Genomic DNA, 26,315 nt, shown 5'->3' with positions numbered 1-26,315 from the left:
CTGGGCTTCCTTCCTGGAATATCATGGCATCCGGATTGACCACTGGGTTCCTCCCAGGCCCTTCAGATGGGCCCTGTGCCTCAGACAGCTGATGCTGACATTTCCCCTGGCCATGGCCAGGCTCACACACAGACGGTCATGGGAGGAAACAGTGTCTCCAGCCTACGGGTCCTCCTTCGAATCAACTGGCTCTGGCATACACTAGTCCCTGATAGCATGATGTTATCTGACCTCAGTGCAGGCAAGCACTGAAGAGTTAGTTCAGCATGGGTTGTGATGTTATGATAATTTCCTGGCAACCCTTGAAATAAATAAGCAAGCGTGCCAAACAGACATTTATAAGATGTTTCATTAAAAACTGGTCCTGGTGATACATAGCCAGAATTCCAGCATGGGGAAGGCTGATGCAGGAAGATCATGCAATGGAGGCATATTGTGGACATTCTGCCTCAATGCCCACTTCCAAGAGGAAGCCCAGACCTTTCTAAAAAGAGATCTGGAGGCCAAAAGTCTAAGCCACGCTGCTGAAAAAAAGAGACTGCTTCTGGTATGTTCCTCATCTACAGAACACACTCAGCTTTGGCATTTGGGAGATGGGGACACCCAGGGGTGCACACACAGGTGACAGCCAAGACTGAGAACTGAATTGTGGCCATTACAATCCCCTGGCAGAGCTACTTACACCAATCCCATTTGACAGATGAGGAGCCTGAGGCATGGGGTGTTAAGCAGCCTGGCCCCAATCTCAGTCAGGAAGCAGTAGGGCAGAATGAGGACCCAGGCAGACAATTTCAGGGGCAGAGACGTCCGTGTTACCTGTCTGTAGCTCTCACTGTCAGCAACCCCGGGGAAGTTCTCCAATCGCATTAGCTCCAGTGTTCCAGCCATGGGGTTGCCCGTGATGTCCTGTCAGCTCATCTGAGTCTGGCAGCAAAAGGTGAAGCTTGAAGGAACCAGGGTATCAACTCTATAAGGTTCTCTTCTCCAACATGAGGCAGGCAGAGAATCATGTTTGCCGGAGACCCAACATGGGGTCTGATTGTTATACTGTCACTGGGCACATGAGAAGGCTATCGTCTCTGAAACAAAAGCACTCTCAGATTTGCCAAAAAAAAGAAAAAAAAGATCTTCTAGGTAATACGTCTTCTTTGATACAAGCCATAAGCACATACCAAAAGTGACAACTATACAACACACAGCCTTCAGACAAGAATTATCTCATCTGTAATGCTGCATATCTCAAGGCTGGTTACCCCTACAGCCACAGGTAAAGCCATCCATAGCACCTAGTGACAGCCGGTACTTAATGTTGAACGAATACTGAATAAACAGGAATGTCTTTGAACAAAATCTGCTGCCTTCTCTGCTCCAAGTCACACAAAACAATATATGTACATGTATATCCACATACGCGTATGGATATATGCATAATCAGCCAGCCCAGCCCACACGTTAGACTCTAATGTGTTAGAGTAACGTGAGAGGCAACTATGGAGGAGCCAAGTTAAGCCACACCTGCCAGGGGGAAACCCCAGCTGTTCGTGTCCAGAACCAAGAGGTTATCTGTGGAAGTTCTGCCTCAAGACAGAATCCATTTGTTCTAAGACAACCCATCCAAAGTGGTTAATGGCCTCCCTAAGAGAATCCCCACACCTCGGACCACCAGACAAGGAACTCATTACGCAGGCTACGTCCTCTGGTCTCCACTGTCAATGCCATCTTCTGAGCCATCAGAAAACCCAACTCCTCGGAGCCTGCACTCTGACAGGCGGCATCCGGGGATGGTCAGATTTCTATCAGCAACAACACATGGCATTTCTTGTTGGCTCTGTCTCAAAACTCTACCCTTGTCCACTCCCAACAGGCGGTGCTCAGCTTTCAAGACTTCCTGAACAATCGGGTCTTTAAGAAAACTCGTGTATCAGCGATAAGGCCATTGCCAGGACAATCATTAGTCAGTACTCCGTCTGCCCTTGGTAGCCCTCCAAACTCCAGCACCCTCTACACTGCTCGGGGATGAGCTTCCAGAACCACCCATCTCAATCTAAGCCAATGAAATGACATCTCAAAGAGCCCTGAACACCATGGGAACCTCCTCACTGACACCCAGAGAGCCACCTCCCTGCCTGCCTGCCACCACCACCCCAGTTACAATCCACAAAGCTCCAACCCTTGGCCCCACGTCCCCGTGATTTTATTTGTACACAATTAGGTGTCACGGCAGTTGGTACCAAGCATGGAGGGGGCCTTGAGGAAGTCCTGGGAACGCTGGTCACACACCTTCTCAGTGTGGCACTAACTGTACAGGTGTGTTCAGAGTGTGAGATTCGGGGCTGGAGAGATGATTCAGCAGTTAACAACTGTGCTAGTCAGTTTCTGTCAACTTGGGAAGATAATTGGGAAAATGCCTTCATGAGATTGCCTGTAGGCAAGTCTGTGGGGTGTTTTCTTAATTAGTGATTGATGTGGGAGGGCCCACCGTGGGTGGTGCCACCCCCTAACAAGTAGTCCTGGGGTGTATAAGAAATCAGGCTGAGCAACGCCATGATGAACCTCCATGGCTTCTGCCTCAATTCTGCCCTGACTTCCCTGAGCTGTAAGATGAAAACTTTCATCCCCAAGTTGGTTTTGGTCATGCTGTTTTATCACAGCAATAGAAACCCTAACCAAGACAAGAGCATTTGCTGCTCCTGCGGAGGACTGCAGTTCAGTTCCCAGCACCCACACTAGGTAGTTCACAACCGCCTAGAACTCCAGCGCCAAAGGATTTACCACCCTCTTCTGGCCTCCAGGGGCACCTGCATGTATATGCTGCTCACACTGGCAAGCAGGCACATACACATAAATACAATTCTTTTTAAAAGGGGGTATGAAGTCCAATGGCCCGTAGTGACCGGCACAATTTTCTGCATGCAAGTTTATCGTCAATAAAAAGTTAATATAGCCAGGTGTGGTGGCATACACCTATAGTTCTAGCACCCATTGCTAAAGCAGGAGAATTACCATGAGTCTGAAGCCAGCAAGGACTACATAGGTAGTCTCAAAAAAATTACACACACCACCACCACCACCACCAGCAGCAGCAGCAGCAGCAGCAGCACCACCACCACCACCACCACCACACCAAGTCAATATAAATAACATGCTGATTTATGCAGCTTCTAAAACTTTGTTTTAGATGTTTAGGGGTTGGAGATGGGTGGTCAACAACCTATTTCAACCACATAAGTCACACTTTCTTAACAGCCTGAAAAACCAGTTGTTCCTGCCATCACCCACACTGGTTTCAGAGACATTTCCAACAGCCTGGAGGAAAGACAGCCCCACCGCTGCACCTGTCTCTTGCTGAGGCTGAGCGAGCTTGGAGAGTGAAGACTCCTCCTGCCAGGTGAAAGCAGGTAGCCAGTACAGTGATGGGCAATGCCTCCTATTTCTAAAAGTGCCTGCTTGTCCACGGGGACACTTGGTCTGTAACACATAGTGTTCTTTTCAAATGCAGCAGCCTGCCCCACCCCTCCTGGCCTAGCTCCTTCCTAGCTGGCCAGGGATGAGTGAGTTCTGGGAACTTAGCTGGTTATGAGTCACCCTTGTGGGCCCTGACAGCTGCTGGGGATGGCAACAGGTCTCTTCTAGAACACTGGCATGTGTCTGGGGTCCATGGTACGACTTGGAAGAAGCAAACTCTCATTTTTACAAGCAAGACTGGGCAAAGAAGAGAAAAGGGGAGGATGAAACTCTACCCCTTCCACCTCACTAACAAGAAACACTCATTTCTCAGGTCTTGGGACATGCAGTCACGAGGCTAGGCCAATCGTGTAGCAGAGGTGAGGTCCTCATTGCCTTATTCAGCAGCTGTGTTACAACGGTGTAACGTGGTCCTGGCAAGCCTGGCCTTTCCTGGCCCAAGGACAAAGCTGAACTGTCTTGGCCCCAAAGGTATTTTCCTAGCTCTGTCAAGAGCTCCAGAATATTTGAAGCCATATAGATTTGCTATGTGGAAAACGTGTGCTGAGCCACACTGACTGGACTTTGTCAAGACAGCTCAAACTCGAGCAAAACTGCATCCCTGGGCTTCTCAGTGTGATGGATGCCCAGCACCATCCTCTCCAAGTGAGGTAAGAATGGAGGCCATGCTCACAGCCTCTGGGGCTCCTTCCATCTACAGCCACTGAAGGTTCCACCGAGGGGGCTGGATGACCGCAACACCTGCATGGAAATGCCACTCAGAACTCTATCCAAAGCCCAACAGAAGCACCCTGGAGAGAAATGAAAGAGAAAGCCCTCCACAGGGCACATAGTCATCTGCAGGGGGATCAGCTCTGGGGTCTGAGACAAAGCATTCTTTCTGGGTCTCACTTTCCACCCCTGTGAAGCTCCAGGCCATAAGCATCTTCCCTGACCTTTGCAAACTGGTAGTTTTTCAATTCTAGCTCAAAGGTATGCTTAAAAGAAGCTTTTCAGTAAGTTGCCAACCTTCCCAAACCTGAACAACTCTCCTGAGATCCTGATAAAAGGTCTTGAATTCTGAATTTCTCTTGGGAAACCTGCAGCTTTGTTCATGGTGGTCAGCATTCCCAGCAGGAGGCAGGGACAGGATGGGGAATGAGTTCCTACGAATGGAAATAGCTGTCCAAACTACACCAGTCCTTGTCCTCACCCAGTTGTCCAGGAATGTTTCAGATGTAGATTCTTGGCCCTAGTCCCCTAAAGATAGCTTACATTGTTCAATTTTCACTTCAGCCAGAACATTCATGAACAGACTATGGAGTCAAAGGATTTCACAAGAACATTATTAAAATAAAATTAAAAAAAAAAATCCATGAAGATGGGGATCTAACAAACATAGGCCTGTACCTGAGGGACTGGACCTTTGGCCTCTGTGGGCTGACTAATGATCCCCACCCATCACCCAAGGCCCTTAGCCCTTCAGCCAAGAGCATATGTTTAGGAAGAAGCACAGAGCAGCACAAGGCAGGGACCCCGCGATCAGGCATCTGTGTTTTGTCAGCATGCTGGACAGGCTGGGTGCAGGGACAGCTGGGTAATCAGGCTGCTGGAGTGTGAACAAAATGGAGAGCAGACAACAGGACAAGAAAGCCACAAAGACGGTAAACCAGCATGTCAGAACCTGGGGCAGGAGGATGGGACTCTGGTCAAGATCTTTTAAGAGAACTGTAGGAGCGGAGAGATGAGAAGAAATCTTCATTCTGAAACCAGCTGATGTCACTGATGATAACAACGCCCACCGAGTCTCACTCCGCTCCGAGTACTGTTATTTTTATTATCTTATGTTGGAGACGATGAAACTGAGGCCCAGCGCGGCTGTGAACTTGAACAAGGTCACACAACGGCAAGTGGAAGAGTCCACACAAGTACTTCCTGTGCCAGGGCTTCTGACCTCACGCTCTCTACTACCTCATTGGCTGGTTGGGATGGGCACAGCCCCATCCACAGTTCCCTATGCTGCTACCAACCACTGTGAATTTATCTGCACATGTCCCTTGCTGTCCCGTGCACACTGGCATCTACATACACAGGCTTCCGGACAGGGCCACACACCCAAACTCATACATGCTACTCCATGTTCATGGTCTGAAGGATTTTAAAGATTAATTTTGAACATCTACAACTTACAACTTACCTGACAGTTTTAGTTATATAAAATGGCCCAAGACCTTGTCTTTAGCTTTCCACAGTCAAGTGTCTGTGTCCCAAGAACACTGACTGCTAAGGACCACGGCAATCCAGAACAAAGGTCTCCAGGGTGTGTGCAAAGGCCTCCACAGCAGGGAGAGATCGACAGTCAGGAGTGTTTTCTTGACCATGCTCTATTCCAAAGCAGACATTTGGGTCCTTACTCTTTAATTTGACCCTCTTTTATTTTTATTTTTATTTTTATTTTTATTTTGTTTTCTTTTTCTTTGAGACAGGGTTTCTCTATGTAGCCCCAGCCATCCTGGAACTCGCTCTGTAGACCAGGCTGGCTTTGAACTCACAGAGATCCGCCTGCCTCTGCCTCCCGAGTACTGGGATTAAAGGCGTGCGCCACCGCTGGCATTTCATCGCTCTTTTGTTTGTTTTCTTGCTTATTTGCTTGCTTGTTGGCTTGGTTTTTTGAGACAAGGTCTCACGCTATCCCAGGCTAACCTAGAACGTAACTCTCTAGCTCAGGCTGGCCTCAAACTCACCGGGATTATAGGCATGAGCCGATATGCTGGGCTTGTCTGTTCCCTACTGAATAAACACAAAGTGGTAAAACAGGGGATATGGGGTGTCCCGGGAAGGAGGCCAAAAGAAATCACAAGCAGGATTTAGGAGCGGGGAAATGCACCCCACACCTTGCCCGGCTGTGGTAACAGCAGTGTGTACAGGTGTCTTGAGGACCGCGTGATAACACACAGAAACACAAAGGAGGTAGAGTGGCGTCAGTCTGACACCTCTACCAACAGGAAGCTGTGGACCAAGAATAAATACAAGCACAGCTGGTGAGAACAACATCTTTTCAAACACTAAGGCCAAGTCATGGCACCCAGGGGTCCTGTGGACAAAACGGTTATTGTGCATATTCTAACATACGTCTCACTGTCGTCTGTCCCAGGGGTGAACTCTCTAATGACTCCCCAATTTGAATACACTGACACCAAGCATCCAAGTTTCATGACTTTAATCCACCTCCTTGAGGCAAATACAGCTATGCTCTGCTCAGTCATGAGGACACATTTTGAGAAACGCATCATGAGGTGATTTTTGTGATTGTGAGGAATATACTTTTCTTAGTTACTTTTCTGTTGGGGAATATTATTTTAAGGTGTTTTACTTTTTTTTTCTGTTGCATTTGTTCAAGTCTGTGAAGCTGTGTTACTTTGTCTAAAACACTTGATGGTCTAATAAAGTGTTGAACAGCCAATTGCAAGGCAGGAGAAAGGATAGGCGGGGCTGGTAGGCAGAGATGGAGAAAACTGGGAGAGGAGAGATCTAGAAAAGAGAAGGAGGAGGACTCCAGGGGCCAGCCACCCGGCTACACAGCAAGCCACAGAGTAAGAGTAAGATTTACAGAAGTAAGAGAATAGGAAAAGCCCAGAGGCAAAAAGACAGGCAAATTAAGTGAAAGTTAAGGAAAGCTGGCAGGAAACAAGCCAAACTAAGGTTGAACATTTATAATTAAGACTAAGTCTCCTTGTGTGATTTATTTGGGAGCTGGGTGGCAGGCCCCCTCCAAAGAAACAAAAACAAACAACAACACTTTTCTATTGCTGTGACAAAAACATCACGACCAAGACAACCTATGAAAGAAAGCATTTAATTTGGGGCCCAAGGTTGCAGAGGGTAAGAGTTCATAGCCATCACGGCAGGAAGCAGGGCACCATATGCAGGCATGGAGCTGGAGGAGTAGCTGAGGGCTGACATCTTGATCCACAAGCATAAGGCAGAGAGAAAGCTAACTAGGAACGGCATGGGCTTTTGAAACCTCAAAGCAAAGCCCACCCCACAGTGACAGACCTCCCCCAACAAAACCACACCTAATCCTCCTAATCCTTCCCGAACAGTTCTACCCACTGGGAACCAAGCATTCAAATGCACGAGCCTATAGAAGCCAATTCTCATGCAAGCTACCACATTACTTATGGAAACTCAGACGGGCACTCTGACACCAGGCCATGTAATCTTTCGGGACTGCCATCACAGTCATGGTCTGTCACTGGCCGACACATCTTTATGTGTTCCATGACTGGAGAGGCCTCCTCTTTTGCCCTATCCCACCCAGGGGACCCGAGCCAGTACTTGGAGATACTTCTGTTGGTCACAAGCTGCAGGAAGGTGCTGATGGAACATTGTGGGTAGATGCCAGGAATGCTGATAAACGAAACACAGAGCATGCCCGCAGAGCAAAGATTCTTCCACCCAAAGTATACACAGAGTCCAGGCTGGGAAATCCTGATCTAAACCCCTGGATGTTGACTGTGGATTTGACAAAGAAAGTGTCCTAACATGGACACTTTGTCTCCTCAACTCACAAAGGAATAATTCAAACTCTTTATCACTGACCACTCTCAACAGCAGCCTGTGTCTCTGAGTTAGCCTATGTGCCTGTGAAAGTTCATGAGAGCCGGGCTTGGCAATTGCTTTATCAATGCAGTCCCTACCCATCTCCCTCACTGTCACTGGCCTGCACCGAAGGTAAAGAGAGGAAGGAGCACACAGAAGCAGCCAGCCTGAATAAACAGAGGGCTTTTGCTTTGGAACAGCCTTCACGGACAAGCAGCTGTCCACTGAGGATGGGGGGTCCAGGAGAGAACTGGATAGGCCAGTGACATCACCACTCCCCATCCAGGACTGGTGGGGTATCTATCAGGCAGGGCATCTGATCCACGTTCTGCCCCCAAACCTAGGGCCATTACCATGAGGACGGCAGCTCGACCACAGTGGCAAGAGCAGTAATGAGGACACCCCCTGACAACCGAAATCTACTCCCAGCCTCGGACTCCGCCCTCCTTGAAGATTATTACCTTATATAACATCCTTAACATACATGGCAGTTCACAATCATCAGTAACTCCAGTTCCAGAATATCCAAGGCCTTCTTTTGACCTCTGTGGGCACCAGGCACATAAGTGGTACACAGACGTTACGTGCAAGGCAAAACACCCATGCATGTAAAAAATGAATCAGTAAACCTTTATAACAAACCATGGCGTTCATAGACACGCCGCTGGAAGACCCCTGTCAGCATTCACACCCACACAAAGGACAAGAAAAGACACACATGCTCACATACTGTCCTTCTGCCAATGACCACCTTCACTGACACTGTCCACTTTAATTTTTGTATTTCACTATGTAAAGCCTCGGACATCCTACCCAAATAGTAAGGGCCAGATGGATGGCTGAAAATTGCCTTCTAGATGGTAATGGTACTTACAAGGAGAACAAAAAAGAAGGTCAAATCATGTCATGTGTGTCCTAGCAGGCTCTCAGCACTATTGTGATGGGCCACTTCACATCAGCGGACATGTGTGGAGCCCATTGCCAAATCATATAGCCACCCACGCCTAAAAGTGGGTGGGCAGTGTCCTTCACTCCCGCTGGCCCTCCTGAGTCTATTCTTATCTCCTGTCCCCCTGGCCCGGGAGAGTGGGCTGTCTTTGTGGAGTGCAGCTGGCGAGTTGGATAAGCAGGTGTTGAGTTTGAAAATGACCTTGCCCGTCAGCTGGTGGGAACCAAAGAGACAAGGAAGTCACTGTATCACTGTGTGCCCGGCACCCCAGCCACTGCGCCTCCCCCCCGAAAGAAGGCACAGTGAGGCCTGGGGGAGGGATGAGGGACACACAGACAGACAGACACACACACACCCCACATGCACACACCATAGAAGTCACCAACAAAAGGAAACTGCATTATGTCACCTGGGAAAGTAAAGCTGTCACCAAAGAACAAAATATAAGCAGCAGTAGTACCCAACATTTCCCCAAGTGCAGAGGAACGCAAAGATCAACAGAGACTGATCCCTGGAAGAACGGGAGGAGAGTGCGCATTCTCTGCGGGGGCTGGCACACTTCATTAAGAAAGCCCAGCCAGCCAGAGCTGTGTAAATGGGCTTCACTGTACCCGCCCTGGAAGAGGTCCAGCGGCCAGGATGTGCTGTGGGAAGAGAGTCCACTAACCCAGATCTCATTAAATGTGGGTTAACTGGCTCTGTTCCCTGCAGCTCAAGGGGCCAAGTGAGAGCTGAATGGAGCACTTTTCAGAACAGAAAACTGAGCCTGCCCATGCCAGCCCTTTTCTTCTCTCACATCCTTCCAGTGGCTCAGCTGGTTGACCTGATGGCTTCGGACCCTAGAGAAACAGACCTCTTCTGCCCTCGTCAGCCCATGCCATGCCATCACCCTCCTGGCACAACCCTGACCTGACTCCATACCCCCTTCCACATAGTATGGTCACCAGTGCCCAGGAACGAATCACCTGTGAAAGTCATACACTGTCCCCATGGAGCCTTGGATAATAAGCTGTTCACATTCCCCCAAGAGTTGACCCAGCTCTCTTGTCACTGCCACAGGGCACTGCCAGCTGCTGGAGGAATGATCAGTTTCTTCTCTTTAAGTTTTAAAATGTGGCCAGGCTGTGGTGGTGGTGCACGCCTTTCATCCCAGCACTCGGGAGGCAGAGGCAGGCGGATCTCTGTGAGTTCCGAGGCCAGCCTGGTCTACAAAGCAAGTTCCAAGAAAGGCACAAAGCTACATAGAGAAACCCTATCTCGAAAAACCAAAGAAAAAAATGTTTTAAAATGTGTTATTATCGGTGTGTGTGTGTGTGTGTGTGTGTGTGTGTGTGTGTGTGTGTGTGTGTGTGTGTGTGTGTAGAGCTGAGATAACTTTATGGAATTGGTTCTCTCCTGGGTTCCGGTCTCCAGACTTACATGGCAATTGCCTTTAGCTGATGAGCCATCTCACCAGCCTGGCTCTTCCCTTTTCTACAATGGATGAGGCAGAAACAGGAAAAGCTTCAGTGATCCAAAAGAGCACACACAGCAGTGAACAGCAATGAACATCAAGGTACACCTTCATCCAATACGCCAAAGAGAACCAGACAGACGCGGTTCTGGTGATAAAGTCTGGCTTACTGCACACCAGCCAAGGCTTCAGGCTGCAGAGGCCTTCACAGACATTCGCCCCATCATCCTTGGAGCTCCTTAGCAGGCAGGACCCATTATTAGCCCTATGTTACACTCAAGGACAGAACGGTACAGACAGGTCGAGCGACAAAGCCGAGGTAACACACCTGCTCAGCGGGACAACCAAGATCTGAATCAAGCAGTGTGGCTCCGGAGCCTGGGTTCCTAAATGCCACACTATCATTAATTTTAAAACAAATGCAGGTGTCACTGTGAAACCCATTAATTTGTACAACTAATATAGGCTTGTGAAAAAACTTTAACGTAGAATTACAAAATTAAAGTTATGCTAAAATATCCTTGTTTGAGGGAGGCTGTGATGTTATCAGCTTACTTTAATATCACGTCTCAACTCCCCTATCAGAAAAAATGCTCTAAGCTGCTGTCCTGTCTGCTTTTCTGTTGCTGTGACAAAACACAAACACAAGCCAGCTTGGGTGTGGAGGGGTCTACTCGGTTTACAGGTTACAGTCCATTACGGAGGGAGGCCAAGGCAAGAACGCAAGGCTGGAGCCATGAAGAAGTACCGCCTACTAGCTTGTTCCCCCACTCATGTTCCACTACATTTCTTATACAGCTCAAGCCCATCCCACAGGGATGGAACCACCCGCCGTGGGATGGGCCCTCCTACATCTGTTAGGAATCAAGAAAATGCCTCACAGACATGTCCACAGGCCAGTCTGATGAAGGTGATTCCTCAGTTGGCGTTCCCTTTTCCCTAGTGTGTCTAGTTGACAACCACGGTTAGCCATTACGCCTTTTTCTCAGAGCTTTTCAAATACAGCCCTGTACCATGTTAGGATGATTTAGATGTTAGGGAGTTAACCGTAGTACGACAGTGGTTCCATGATTACACTGGCCACTGACGACAGGTCTGTTTTAGTCTGTGTAAACACAAGCACTCTGTGATGTCCGCTCAGGACCAAGTCCACCAATATGGCACTTCTAGGAACACATGCCATCATTGAGCAATGACAGCTGCCTACAGCTCACATCTGCTGAGCAGTATGCTGGGCATGTGAGTCATATCATCTCGAGTAAGCCTTATACGCCCCATGATGTCAGTACTCATAGCATCCCATCTACAGATGAAGACAATGCTCACAAAGGTAATGTCCCTGCACAAGGTCATAAAACAGAACGGGAAGGTTTGCAAGACTGCCAGGTTCGTGTGTGTGTGTGTGTGTGTGTGTGTGTGTGTGTGTGTGTGTGTGTGTGTGTGTGTTTTCTCTACCACATATGCCATCTCTTAAGAGAATTTCAAGATTTCATGTTGGGTTCCCAGCACCCACGACTGTCTCTCCAGTCACAAAAAAAATAAAAAATAAAATAAAATAAAAATTAAAAAAATTTAAAGTAGCCGGGCGGTGGTGGCACACGCCTTTAATCCCAGCACTCGGGAGGCAGAGGCAGGCGGATCTCTGTGAGTTCAAGGCCAGCCTGGTCTACCAAGTGAGTTCCAGGAAAGGCGCAAAGCTACACAGAGAAACCCTGTCTCGAAAAACCAAAAAAAAAAAAAAAAAAAAAATTTAAAGTGGCATGAAATGAGGATTGGGAACAACCAAGTCTAATGATTAAGCCACCAGTTTTCACACCGTGACAAAGGCTGTAGTGTGTGACCCACAGCCAGAGACCAGACACCTGCTTCAAGTCTATGCCTACTGATGGTCTCTGGCAAATCCTTTCCTCTCTGTCCCTCTATTGCCTCACTTATAAAGAGGGATGGAGGGGGAGAATCCTGTGCCTCAGTAGACCATGAGCATGCTCAGCATCTGGAGCAAAGATGCCTCTGGACAGCTGTGTTTCTTCCACCACGGACAGAAAATTTCCTCTTCTTTCCCAGAACAAAGCTGCAGAAGGTTTCCAACTGCCTCTCGATTCAGGTTTTCACATGGGGATGGGGGCTTAGTTACCACCTGGGTCCAGGTGACAGGCAGTCACATGTCTGCTCAGCTTTGCTCTTATAAATCCCACTAGTAAAATATTTAACATCTCATCAAAGATACCCTAGGAGCTGGGCATAGTGGTGTCTGTAATCTCAGCATTTGAGAGGCTGAGCATAAAAACGCTGAGTTTCGGGGCGGCATGGGCTATATAACATATTTTATCTAAAAGTAAATAAAATAAAACAACCCTTGGGACTAGAGCGATGGCTCAGCAGTTAAGAGTACTTACTGCTCTTACAGAGAACTTGGGTTAGATTCTCACCTCCCACCTGGTGACTCGGAACCATCTGTAACTCCCAGGAATGCACTCGCACAGTGCATTCATGCACATAAATCTTTAAAATACAAACGTTGTTGTTGTTGTTGTTGTTGTTGTTGGTGGTGGTGGTGGTGGTTAAAAACCCCTTTTTAAAACATTTGCCTTTTCAGTCCATTTTGAAAAGTGAACAACTGAGGATTAGTCACCGTGATTAATTAAGATTGGGTTTAGGTAGAGGTTAGGCATGAGGGCACACACACACACACACACACACACACACACACACACACACACACACTTACAGGTCACAACTAAATTCTATTCTATACAGGAATAAAAGGATGCATTATTAGGAAATCCATCAATATAATTTATATCATTAACTGAATCCAAAGGAAAAATCAGTAACAAAAAGCAGATGTCTCCTCTGATGCTCATCATGTTAGGACCTAGCTACTCAATACTGACGTCACCAGACATGAACAGAGAGAAGCTTCCTTAAGAGATACAGAGGTGCAGCTGGAAAGCACAGCACAGTCCCTTCAGGGGACGAGGATCCCAGGCCACGCCAGCAAACATCACCCAGGAAGGAGCTGCCAGCACAGTTAGAAGAAAAATGAAGAGGAAGCAAAATTTCATTAATTTAAAGATTATACAATTATATGTCTGGAAAAAAATCCTTCCCCACAAAAATAATAATATTAAAAGTGGATCTGAAAAAAACCATTAGAACAAATAAGATAATTTGAGAATATTAGTCAATATTAAGAAAAGTTATTAATAGCTTTCTTACAGGAAGGCAGACAGGCAGGCAAACCATCCTGAATATTAGATAATGATCAGCCAGCCAAATGATCATTCAAAAATATATTCCTAACTAGGTATGGTGGTCACACCTATAATCCCACTTGAGAGGCTGAGGCAAAAAGATCCCTGTGAATTTGAGGCCAACCTAAGCTATACAATGAGTTCCAGGTTAGCACAGGCTATAGAATAAGCCTGTCTCAAAAGAAATCAAGAATATAAACACAGACAGACAAACAGCTATCTGGAAGGCCATGTCAGAAGGTTGCTTCAGCACAGCGGCTCAGAGTCAGTCTGGAGAACGCAGTAAAACTCCATCTCCAAATCAAACAAATGTTCTGAAGCATGTTCCTTTCTGTGCTCTGCCACATTCCATATTTTCCTCCATGTGAATTCTAGCAGGACACTGGGAATGAACACTGTGACTAACGCAGGTGCCCTGGACCGAGTGTGTCTTGGCACAGTGAATCCTGCACCCAAGGAGGCCCACCGTTTGCTTTTTTTTTTCTTTTTATTAAAATAGAAAAGGGGAAATGTGGTAGTATTCTAATTGTACTGAAATGTGATTTTGATTGTATGTTAATAAATGAAGTTGCCCGGGGGTCAGAGCTATTAGAGCCATAGCAAGAGTGTGGCGGTGGTGGCACATGCCTTTAATCCCATAGATCTCTGTGTGTTCAGGGATACAGCCAGCATTGGAGACATATGCCTTTAAGACCTGGGGGGTTGTACATACAGACAGTGACGAGGCAGTCACGTGTTTGGGTTTACAACCAATGAGAAGGCAGATCAAAATAATATAAAAAGACGGACAGACAGGATATAGCTCTCTTTTCGGGAAGCTGGAACACCGCAGGAGGAAGGGTGAGATTTTAGCTCTGAGCTCTGACCTCTCGGCTTTCTCTTTTACATTGGTTCTGTGTTTCTGTCCTTTCTTTCCAGTACAGGAAAAAACTAGATTTTTCTAATAATGATTGTCAGTAATAGAGCTGACCAACCAATCAACACACAGGACAGTCTCATTACCACATATCAGCCCTGGCCTGCCTGTTACCCAGCACAGAAGTTCAACCCCCTTCCTGCCCCTGGGCCTTTGCACATGCTGTCTGTCCCTGCAGAAGCCAGGATTCTTCTCAAAAAGGCTACACAAGATCTATTCTCTCAACATTCAATTTGTGTTCAAATGTTATCCTCGGAAAAAAAAAAAAAAAGCCCTCCTTTATCACACTATCTAGAACAACGCTCCATTCAACTTTATTTTTCCCTCGAGCACATGTCCCCAGCTAACATCAAGCTATGCTTCTGCTTTCTCGGTCTTCCTGCCTCGCCAGAAGGTTCGCACCATCAATGAGGCCATCACTATTGCTTCATTCACTGACTGTTACTTGCCTAACACAAATGCAATCACATGCACACAGATACCCTAACAGGACAGAAGTTGGGGAGCTTCTGGGTAGTATTCTTCCAAATGCAGTTGGGTAGGAAGAACTGTGAGGCAAAAGCTAGGCATCGACATCTTACAGCAAAAAGGCACAGAGCACAGGGCGGAGGGCCACCAGCTCTCCAGGAAGTTACCGCATTTCTTTCTGGAAGTGAAAATCCCACCTACGAAGCACAGCACAATGTGCTTGTCACAGCAGCAGCCTTGCGATGCTTTCCCACTTTGTGAAACACTCCAGGGATGGCTGTCCTCTGTCTGGACTGCTCAAGCCTTTCCAGATTTCCCTGGAGAGGAGAGGTAACCCTTTGTTTGTGGGGGAAAAAGAGAGTAGCTGATTCAAGCTTAGCCCGAGGGGCCCCCAAGATGGCTAGGCTGGTAAAAGCCCCTCCTACCAATCCTGATAAGGTGAGTTTGAACCCTAGGACCTCGATGGTGGAAGGAGAATCAATTCCTACAAGTTGTTCTCTGACCTCCACACAAACACCCCAAATAAATAAATAAATGTAAAAATTCTGTTTCAAAAACTCACTCAGTGCGTGGTATTGCTCAAGGGCACAGCCTCTCTGGTTCCATCTTTAGCACTGAAAAGGTTTTTCAAACTCATCCCTAACTCACTGCCATACGCAACAGAACATCCATGAGATTACAGGCCCCAGCAGAGCAGACCCTCCCATGTGACAACCACAAAACAAAAACTCAAGTGAGGAATATAATGCAACTGTGACTGTCACATTAAAAACACTGCTCCCCACATGAAAAAGAGAACAGACTATACCATTCCACGTGCTGTCCAAACACCCTGATGAAACCAGCATTCAGCAACGCACCCTGACGAGACTCACCTCATCAGGCACAGGCACCTCAGCAAGGCAGGGTTTAGCTGTCTGCATGTTACCATGACACAGCTCAGTGAGCCCAATGCCCAATCACACGGTTGGAAAAGCCGCTTTACCTCCAGAGCAAGTGTTCCAACCCTGCCTGGCAGGAATTTTCTATCAGATTTCCCAGGAGGGACATGTACATGACCTCCACCCAGAGTGGGCAGGTATGCGGGCAAGTGCTGCTGCCTACCCGACCTGGGCAGGGGATCCCAAGTATCACCTTTGCCAGGTGAGTGTGGGCCAGACTCAAGCCCCTCAAAGATACTCTTCTCCTACCTGCTGCCCTACATGAGCTGTGTCCTCGGGTGAGAACGGGTACGGCATCACTGAAGCCCTTTCCAGTTTGTGCGTTCTGTTTTTCAAATGTGCATGGGCATTCAGCAGGCATGCAGCACTTACTAAGGAGGTTCATACCATCTTTTACCAAAAAAAAAAAAATGCATATGAAGACAAAGAAATGAGTGTCACTGGGGGTGGGGGGTCCCCTAATAAGCCCTCTGTGTCTCCCTGCCTCTTACCCACCTCTTCTTTTAGCCTATAGGTGCCAGGAAGGCAAAGTCCTTGGCTACTGTGACCCCAGGAAACTTGACAGTCAGTCCATGGCAGGGTCCTGAATTACTGCTCAGTGAAATCCTTGAAGATGAAGCAGAGGTTGGGCACTTAGTTCCTCCTGGGCTCTGAGGCTGGAGAAGCATGGTTTGTGAGTGGATATCAGACTCGGGCCATGTACTCTATCATCCTATACATCAGTCAAGTGTGGAGAAGGCAAGCTAAGTACTTCTTACCACACTGAACCCACGCATCAACTTGAGGAACCATGTCTCACCATTATCTCCTTTCATGGGAAGAGGGACCCTCAGTTGAGGAATTACCTAGGTCAGACCAGCCTCTGGCCACTCCTGTGAGGTCGTCTTGACGACCATTGCTGTGGAAGGACCCAGCTCATTATAGGTGGCACCATCTCTAAGCAAGTGAGTCTGGCCTATAGAAGAAAGCCCCCTGAGCCTGAGCCAGTGAGCAAGCCAGGAAGCAGTGTTCCCACAGTTTCTGCTTCAGTTCCTGCTTGAGGCCCTGCCTCCCCTCAATGACAGACTGTGATCTGAAGTGTGAGCTGAAATAAACCCTTTCCTCCCCGAGTTGTTTTTGGACATGGTGTTAATCACAGCAACAGAGGGCAAACTAGGTCTCAGACGGAGACTTGGGAAACTTCAGCAACTGGGTCAGAGTCCTCACTGTCCCCGGACACACTCCTGGCAGTCCCCTTTGTCACTAGGCCGCCCAGTGAAAGGCTGACTCCCTGGAACTAAGAATATGACTACAAGCTCTCCTGACAGTATTAAACACACATCTCTCTCTGCATCTCAAAATTATAGACCCTCATCCCTGGGACAGCCTCAGTAGCTACAGCCCATTCTGCAGAGGGGCTCTGAGCTTCCCTGTGCAGAGAGGAAGGGAAAAGAAGGTCCAACAAGATGAGAGGCACACATATGCAGGGCTTCCATGCCTCAGAAGGGTCAAAGACACTGATTCAATGTAAAACCTAGAATTCTATTGCCCTTGGAGCAGGTACTTAAGAATCCATTTCCCTCTCCGGTACAATGAAATGATATATATTTCACTGGTTTGCTATGAGGTCTGTGGCCAGTGAACATGCACAGCCTCTCCAGAGGCTCCCACTTCAGCAGGGAACGATCATTTCTTTCCTCTGTAGAAATCAGCTCCTGGGAGATGTGGGGAAGGAAGAGGCGAGAGTGTGTTTCTTAACTGCTGCAGGGATGATTTTTATTCTTTTCAGTTGTTTGTGTGGTGAGATGGGCCTCCACATTGCCCACGTTATTCTCAAACTTGTGCCTGAGCCTCCTGAGCGCTGGGCCACTGGGTTCCACAGGACAGCTTCCAAAACTGTTCTAAACCCTGCCTTTGCCAGGACAGGGATAAATAAACTTTGGTTTGGTGGGGGAAAAAATACAAGGAAAACCGGACCTGAGGTTTGGAGCCTTAGGTCTGGGTCCTAACAACCCAGCCTTTGCCTTCACCTTGACACGCCTTGGTTCCTTGTCTGTAAAATACACACCTGCCTCATGCCCTGGCCACACAGTAGAAGAGCTGGGGAGATCCTGAGTATCAGAAGCGACCTATCCAACAGCTGACGGGGGACAGACCTCTATTTAGAAACCCTGCCCTGCAACCTGATCTTTGAATTGGCTCTGACAAGGCCTGCATGAAGGGCCGACTTAACTGAACTTAAGTCAGCACTGGCCAAACACATTTGGTGAAAGATTCCAATTTTTCCCCCTGCTGACATGCCTATTACTACAAAAGAGAAACTGCTTTCTAAGGAGCTGCTTGGAAATGCGGAAGAGGTGAAGTATAGAGGCGAGGTGGAGAGGTAGAGAGGTGAGGTGGAGAGAGAGGTGGAGAGGTAAGGTGAGGTGTCTCACCAAAGGTCATGAAAACAGGAATACAAACTCTTAGCTGTCCCTTTCCAGCCTGTGAAAGTCACCAGAGCTGGGGGAAGGTGAACACAGCCCTCTAAGTAATAAACAGAGTTAATAAAAACCAAGGAAACAGCTCAGGGCTAATGATGAGATGGAAGCTGATAAGTGGTCACGGGAACAGGCAGTGAGCGGCCAATAAGCAGTAAGAACAACAGTTGCAGGGTTCTAGTCTCCACCCTAGGAAAAACCCCAGTCTGGGGTCCAGCTCTCCCTGGAGCCTCCTACACAATACAGCTTCCTAGCCGATCCAACCCACCAAAGCTGTCCCTCAGCCAAGGGTGTCAGAGTATCAGAAGTACTGCCCAACAGCTGATACAGGGGAGTGCCCCGGACTAGACACCAGGTCACACTGCAGCACATAGGCCCTTCCTTCCAGGAGAGGAATGCCTAACTGAGCCGACACTCAAAGTAGAGTGGACCCTGCAGATTCAACATGGGGCAGAGCACCACAGTTTGGATTTTTGCTTGGTTTTTGAGGCAAGGTCTTCATAGATAGCCTAGGTTGGCCTAGAACTCACAAACCTCTTCCCTTAGGCTCCTGAGAGCCTAGGGACTACAGCAGCGGCTCAGTGGTTAATAGCACTTGCTGTTCTTGCAGAGGACCCAAGTTCGGTTCCTAGCACCCACATGGTAGCTCATAGTACATAATGTCCATACATACATTCAGGCAAAACATTCATGCACATAAAATACAATTCACCTGTGTTGAACATGGGCAGACTTCACGTTTTGAAGTACTGGGATTGATCCTAGGGTCTCACACACTGAGTGATCCATCTCTGGGCTCTACTTCTAACCCCAGCCCTCTTTTTACTTTTTAAGTCAGGGCCTCAGTAAGTTGCCTTGACTGGCCTTAAACTCCCAACGTAGCCTAGGGAGGCCTTGAACTTTTAATCTGTGTGCAAGAAATGATTTAATAAATGTAGTAGGTTATCTGCATTCTTTACAGACAGCCTGCTACTGTTGTGAAAAACAACATTAAAAAGCCCTGAGGCAAAAATGTAGATGAATAGAAACAGGTTATTTTAAGTTAAAAGGAAAAAAAAAGCTAGCCAGAAACAAGCATAAGCTAAGGCCGAGCATTCATAACTAATGATAAGTCTCCGTGTCATGATTTGGGAGCTGGTTGGTGGCCCAAAAGAAAGCCTGCTACAACTTAATGTAAAAGACGTCAGCATCTTTGAATGTTGATATTCAAGAGGATCCTGGGGCCAATTTCTCATGGACACCAAGCAACAACTATACTGTAATAGTTAAGCCAGGGAGGACTTTTATTTTGAAGAAGTCCATATGTATACAACCTTTGAGTAGATACTAGGCAAGGAAAGAATTGCCCTTCCTTGGGCATTTCCTTTAGTGCTGAGGCCTGCCAGATAATGAGGTGTGGACTGATGGGTGAATTAGTTAATGAATGAAGGAAGGAAGGAACTTGGTCTTTCCAGTTCCCCAGCATGACTGAAGTTCTCACTACAAGCCCATTTCACAGGAAGGACTGATAGAAAGGACATAGGTTTTTCTCCTCAGAATTCTCTTTGCACCTGAGAGAAGATCAGGAATTCTGCCTTTGCCGGACACTATTTCCTTCTGCACAGCTGGGTAAACTGGGGCACAAGAAACACCATTATGTGGTCATAGTCACTGTGGGCAGCAGGAAACTTGACTCCCTAGGGGTTTACCACATGGAAATCTGGTACTCGGAGGCCCCCAGTGGACCAGTGGCCATCTGGAAGTAAGCAGAAATGATGGTTCGGCCACAAATACTGTGGGAATAGGTGTTCTTCCAATAAAGTCGCTTGGTTAAAAGACAAAATGTCCAGAGATTTTGGAAGCAGAGCTGCACTGCACAGAGGACTGTGTGGTTGGTAAGGCCCTGTCCTCAAAAAGTGGAGCTCGTTCCGGGTCAAACTGTGGTCCTACATTGTGCTGGCTAATTTTACATCAACTTGATGCAAGCTAGAGTCATCTGAGGGCTAACTGAGGAAATACATCCAGAAGACTGAGTTGTGGGCAAGCCTGTATGTAAGGCATTTTCTTAACTAGCGACTGATGTGAGACGGCTCGGCCCATTGTGGGTATGTCCATCCCTAGGATGGTGGTCCTGGGTGCTATAAGAAAGCAGGCCCAGCAAGCCAGTAAGCGGCTCCCCTCTCTGACCCCCGGCATCAGCTCCTGCCTCCAGGTTCCTGCTTGGCTTGAGTCGCTGTCCTGACTTCCTTTGATGATGGAGAGTGCTCTGGGAGTGTAACCCAAATAAACCCTTTCCTCTCCAAGTTTCTCTGGTCATGGTGTTTTGTCACAGCAATAGTAACCCTCCCTAAGAAAGGGGGTATATACCATGAGCCAACAAAAACCGGGCGCTTCCCACTGAACCCTGCTCATCAAGTAGGCGACTGCCCCTCATCTCCACTCACCTCTCAGTTCTCCGAGATTGCCTATCACATCTACCTTGTGCTTCTAGTACACTTAGGGATGCACAATAAGTGTGCACGGAATGACTCAACAATTCATCAGCCGATGGGCTGGTTCCCCTCAAGGGACTGCTAGAGAAGAAACAAGAGGGATCAGGCATCTGGGACCAGCCAATCCCACAAGAGGTAGCGGTGATGCTGCGGCTTTCCAGAGCCACAGTCAGTCAGCCCCCTGGCACCTGAGGCCCACACATGCTCCTGTGGCTTGAACTTGGACAATTATCTCCTCACTCTTAGACTGTGTGCTTAAACTGTAATAAGGAATGAAATACAATACATCGAGGACCTCTTCCCGTGCCAAGTTTTTTTGTTTTGTTTTGTTTTTCCCCCCCCGGAGCTGAGGACGGAACCCAGGGCCTTGCGCTTGCTAGGCAAGCGCTCTACCACTGAGCTAAATCCCCAACCCGCCAAGTATTTTTTTAAGGTTAATTTATTTTTTAATTATGGGGAGGTGTGCATGTGAGTGCAGGTACCTGTGAAGGTCAAAGAGGGTGTCGGATCCTCTAGAACTAGAGTGACAGGTAGACGGGAGCCAACACAGGTGCTAGGAACTGGACTTCAGTCTTCTGCAAGAGCAGAACCTATTCATAACCACTGAGCCATCTATCCAGCCCCTCAAATTTTTATGTCTTTGAAATATGTAAGAAAGGGGAGCTTGCGGGGCAGGGAGGGGAGACATTTGAAAGTGCACTCTGGCTGCATGTCTTTCATTTATATATCCACCCATTTGTTTCTGTGGTACTGGGGTGGAACCTAGACCTTCACACATGCTAGGCAAGGCTGTACTACTGAGACACATCCTCGGCCCTGTCTGGAACCTCTCCATCTTTGAGTGGGCTCTAAAATGAAGCATTTCAGGACAGAGTGTTGAGTTAGGTTTCCCAAGGACAAGCCAAACACGTCCTTCCCACTACACCCCAGTAGACCCAATTCTCCTAATACAAATACATTCACTTCCCATGACAAGGATGCTCAGTTTGGGAACTCCTTCCACAGGAGTATCTGGGTGAGCTCGAATGAAGCCTCTGGTCACAAAAGTACCCACGGCAGAGGTGCTGATGGTATGCAAAAGCCCTGAGCCAAATGCTGGAGGGGGGTACCCCCCGCCCCGTTTTCAACTCCCACTCACTCAGAATAGTCACAGACGCAGCAGGAGCAACAGCTGCAAGTGTCTGAGGCCACTGCAAACAGGGCATGCTGACTCCAGAGTCACTTCCCTCGGGAGAGCCTCGTCCCTCGGGAGAGCCTCACCCCTGAGCCAGTGTGGCTCATTTACACTGTCTAACGAGAGCACTGGTTAGGAGGAGCTGAGTTTCCACGAGGAGACCACACTGTTGTGATTTTCCTTTTGCTCCCTGGGCTGCTTTTAAAATGAAGTCTCATCTGCCACCTGTGACTACACACTAGCAAGTACAGCACGACTCCTCCCTCCCAGAGCCCCTGTGAGACTCAAGCAGAGAAGCAGATCAACCTATGCACAGGGCTGACAACACACAGCAAACGCCCAGCCTGCTGCCAGTGACGTGGGTGGGCGGGTGGTGGGTAAGCCCACCTGAAGTCAGGAAATCTAACCCTAGGCTTCAAAGTCCTTCAGAGTCAGAGAGGCTGCGCTTCTGCACTGGTCCCTGGAACAGCAGCCTGGATGCTTTCCAGGAGAGAAGGTAAAGCTTCGCCTGCACCTGGGAAGGGCCATGACTGCCCAGGTGTGCTGGGTCTCAGGAGAGGTTCCTGGCTCCCTGTGAGGGCAGAAGCTTATGGGTACCAGTGGGAGATGGAACCAGGCAACAGTCCCAAGAAGATAAACCTCCCCAGAGGAAAGAGGAGAAGAAATTACAACCCCGTAGAGGTATGCTGTTCATCCTGAAGAATGTAAAAATTAAAGGACGAATCTGAGGTTTGCAGGAGATAGGTCAACAGGAAACCTGGTACCCCACTGACAAGCCAAACTGTGTTCCCTAGAGTGGCCTGATCATGTTCATTAGGCTCTTAAGTGTGTATGCAGGACGATCAGCAGCTCTTCTCCTTGGTAACCACCACAGAGAAGCATTAGCTTGTGTGCCCAAAGGAGGACACCCCAGCACACATCACAACAAAACCCAGAGCCAGTCTAACCACCCCGAGCTGGCTCAGCAATCAGTAAGATGGAGGCTCCTCCTGCTTCCTTTGGTGCGAAAACAAAGGAGATCCCCACAGGCTGCCTCAAACACATCACAGGATAACACATCACAGGATAACACATCACAGGATAACACATCACAGGATAACACATCACAGGACACATCACAGAACGTTTTACAGGGTCATAAAATAGGACAGAACATATAACATGCATTGGAAAAAGAAGAAACGGGGGACTGGGGAGATGGAGTCACTGGTTAAAGAGTTGGCTTCCCAAATGTGGGGGCCTGAGTTTGGATCCCCAGAACCCACATATATGCCAAGTAGGCACAGCAGCCCACCCATCAGCTCTACACATGGGAGGCTGAAACAGGATTCCCTGGAGCAAGATGGCTAGAAAGACTGGGTGGACCTGCAAGGTCTGGGTTCAAATGAGAGACCCTGTCTCAATAGATAAGGCAGAGAGATCAAGGGAGACACCTGACTTCAACCTCTGACTCCACGTGCAGGAGCAAACGCGTGCGCGCGCGCGCACACGCACGCGCACACACACACACACACACACACAAATACATACACACACACAGAGACATACACACACACATACACACACACACAGACATACACACACAGATAGACATACACACACAGACACACACACAGACATATACACACACACACATATACACACAGAGACACATACACACACACAGACATACACACACACACACACACACACACACACACACACACACACAAAACAACAACAACAACAACGACAGTGACAATGGCAACAACCAAGGAGAAGAAATGAAAGAATGACCTTCCTTCTATATACGTCAATAGCCAGGGAAAGTTCTGGAAGGAAATGGCCATAATTCTGTAAAGCATAAACATGGACTGCATAGATCATAGGGAAGAACAGGAATGGACTCAGGACTGAGAATTAAATTTTTTTAATTGCTAACATTAAAAAATTATTGTTAAAAAAAAAAAAAAAGAGGGAGGAAGAAATGGCAGGAAAGAGCTCGGAGTCCATCCCTGCTTGTTCTTGAGAAACCAGCCACTCACAAGCGCCATGTTCTGAGCCTGTGGAACTGTGTTTGGGGATGAACACCCACAATTAAGAACTGAAACACTTAATTTTACACCACATTGTTTCTGTTGATCCCAACTCTTGCGCGGCTTAGAAAAATTCTTCGTGTTCAACAATGGTTTCTCTCCTCTGGTGAAACAAACTGGACATGTGAAAGGAGATGTATGTTTGGAGGACAGAGGATCGAACCCGGAGCCTGAGGCATGCTGGGAAAACGCTCTACTACCAAGCTCCTCACCGAGCCCCACGCAACCTCTGGATTCTTCAGGGTTTCTACCAACACACACAGGAATCTGACACCACATGGAATCACTGCACGACATGTTTTCCTTAACTGTTACCTTTCCTTGTTTTCTTCCATTCCTCTATAAATGCACTGATTCATCACTGTGAAATTCCCTGTAGATGCAGAGTGCCAGGCCCAGATTTTCTTTCCTAAAAAACAAAGTGATCAAGGGAATGGATTACAATAAAGCACAAGGACACATATGTATAAAAATGTCATAATGAGCCGGGAGGTGGTAGCGCACACCTTTAATCCCAGTACTCGGGTCGAGGCCAGCCTGGTCTACAGAGCAAGATCCAGGAAAAGTGCAAAGCTACATAGAAAAACCCTGTCTCAAAAAAACCAAAAAAACAAAAACAAAAAAAAAATGCCATAATGAAGCTGGATGGTGGTGGCATACACCTTTAATCCCAGCACTCTGAAGGTAGAGGCAGGTGGATCTCTGAGTTTGAGGCCAGCCTGGTCTACAGAGCAAGTTCTAGGACAGCCAGGGCTACACAGAGAAACCCTGCCCTGAAAAAAAATAAAACAACAACAACAACAAAATAAAAATAAAAAAAAGCAAAATACAAAAAACAAAAAAACCACACACACACACACACACACAAACTTAAATAATGAATTGAATAAGTAAAATGGTCATCATTTATACATATAAACAACTAGTGTATTTCAGTTATAAACACACCAAAAGGGCCACATTAGAATATGCCAAAGCTTCCCCCCAAATCCATCCTCCTTTCTTCTACAAATTCAGGTTGAGGATCCCTAAATCAAAATATCCAAACTCTAAAATGCTCCAAAATCTGAAACTTTCTGAGCCCCAACAAGATCCCACAAGTAAATAATTCTAGACCAGAAAACATTATCTTATTCACAAAATTAGTTTGAAATATTGCCATGAAGCTAATTTGGCGCTATATGCATAAGGTATACATGAAAGATAAATCCCGGGTTTAGACTTGAGTCCCATCTCCAAGATATCTCATTACAGATATGCAGATATTCCACAATCTGAAAAAACATGGAAACATCCTGGTTTCCGACAAGGGATAATGCATCTGAGTTCTCAGGCTCTAATTTCCCAGACATCCTTGCGGTATCTGCTCTGAGACTCTTGAGCAGGGCACCGGTACAGGATGAGAAGCATCTATGACATCTAAAATGATCACAAAAAGACTCCTTAGACTGGTAAAGGCCCCCTAAATGCCTTTCCAAGATCCAAGTTCAAGTACTCAGGAGTAACAGAGGCAAACAGAGACAAAGGAAGAGCCAAAGAGAATAGCCAGGGACCCAAGGCACTTTGTAGGGTACCTTCTCTTCTTCACTGTAGGAGCATCTGCCCCATAGCGAGCATGAGCCATACACCTAGGTTCCTGGTTCAGCTGTGGCTGCTGCATTCCTCACCAAAAAGGCTGTGGTTAACATCACAAGACCGATCCCCTTCATAGGCATGCCTCCACTATTTCGTTTGGTGTTACATCCAAAAAAAAAAAAAAAAGAGCAGTTTCCACTCTAGAAAGTTATTCTCAGGGAGAATGTGTTGACTTCCAACCCAGTGGCTCCTAGACAGAGATCGAGGGTGATTCTAGCCACCCATGGTTGGTTAAGCTGCTGCTATGTGTACGCCAAGCACAGCTGCTCCAACCGCCTGGACCACTGAGCCAAAGGCCTGCTTGGCAGTGTCTCTGGCCTATCGTTCTCCATCTGCTCCACGTGGGTTTGGCCTTCTCCCAGGCTACAGCACTATCTGGGTAACTCCAATCCAGGTGAGAAGGAAGGACCAGATTCCTAGGATGCCTGCCCCCACCCAGAGAAATGGGAGAGGGCCAATGTTAGGGAGAGTCTC

The 26,315-nt window shown here is 47.6% G+C and overlaps 1 protein-coding gene across 3 annotated transcripts in view; it reads right to left on the bottom strand.

The window, feature by feature from the left end:
* Arhgef3 (Rho guanine nucleotide exchange factor 3) overlaps positions 1-26,315 on the bottom strand; it is a 286,150-nt gene that overhangs the window by 224,664 nt on the left and 35,171 nt on the right. For all 3 annotated transcript variants that reach the window (XM_016000047.3, XM_076544103.1, XM_076544101.1), the window contains exon 2: positions 24,522-24,615. In XM_016000047.3, the coding sequence (XP_015855533.1) occupies positions 24,522-24,565 (44 nt within the window). In that variant the 5' untranslated portion in view covers positions 24,566-24,615. The remainder of the gene's footprint in view (positions 1-24,521; positions 24,616-26,315) is intronic.

Source organism: Peromyscus maniculatus, chromosome 9 (genome assembly GCF_049852395.1).
Source record: "Peromyscus maniculatus bairdii isolate BWxNUB_F1_BW_parent chromosome 9, HU_Pman_BW_mat_3.1, whole genome shotgun sequence".
Taxonomy (NCBI): Eukaryota; Metazoa; Chordata; class Mammalia; order Rodentia; family Cricetidae; genus Peromyscus; species Peromyscus maniculatus.
Note: the sequence above shows the minus strand (reverse complement) of the source record. Positions and strands in the feature narration are given on the sequence as shown.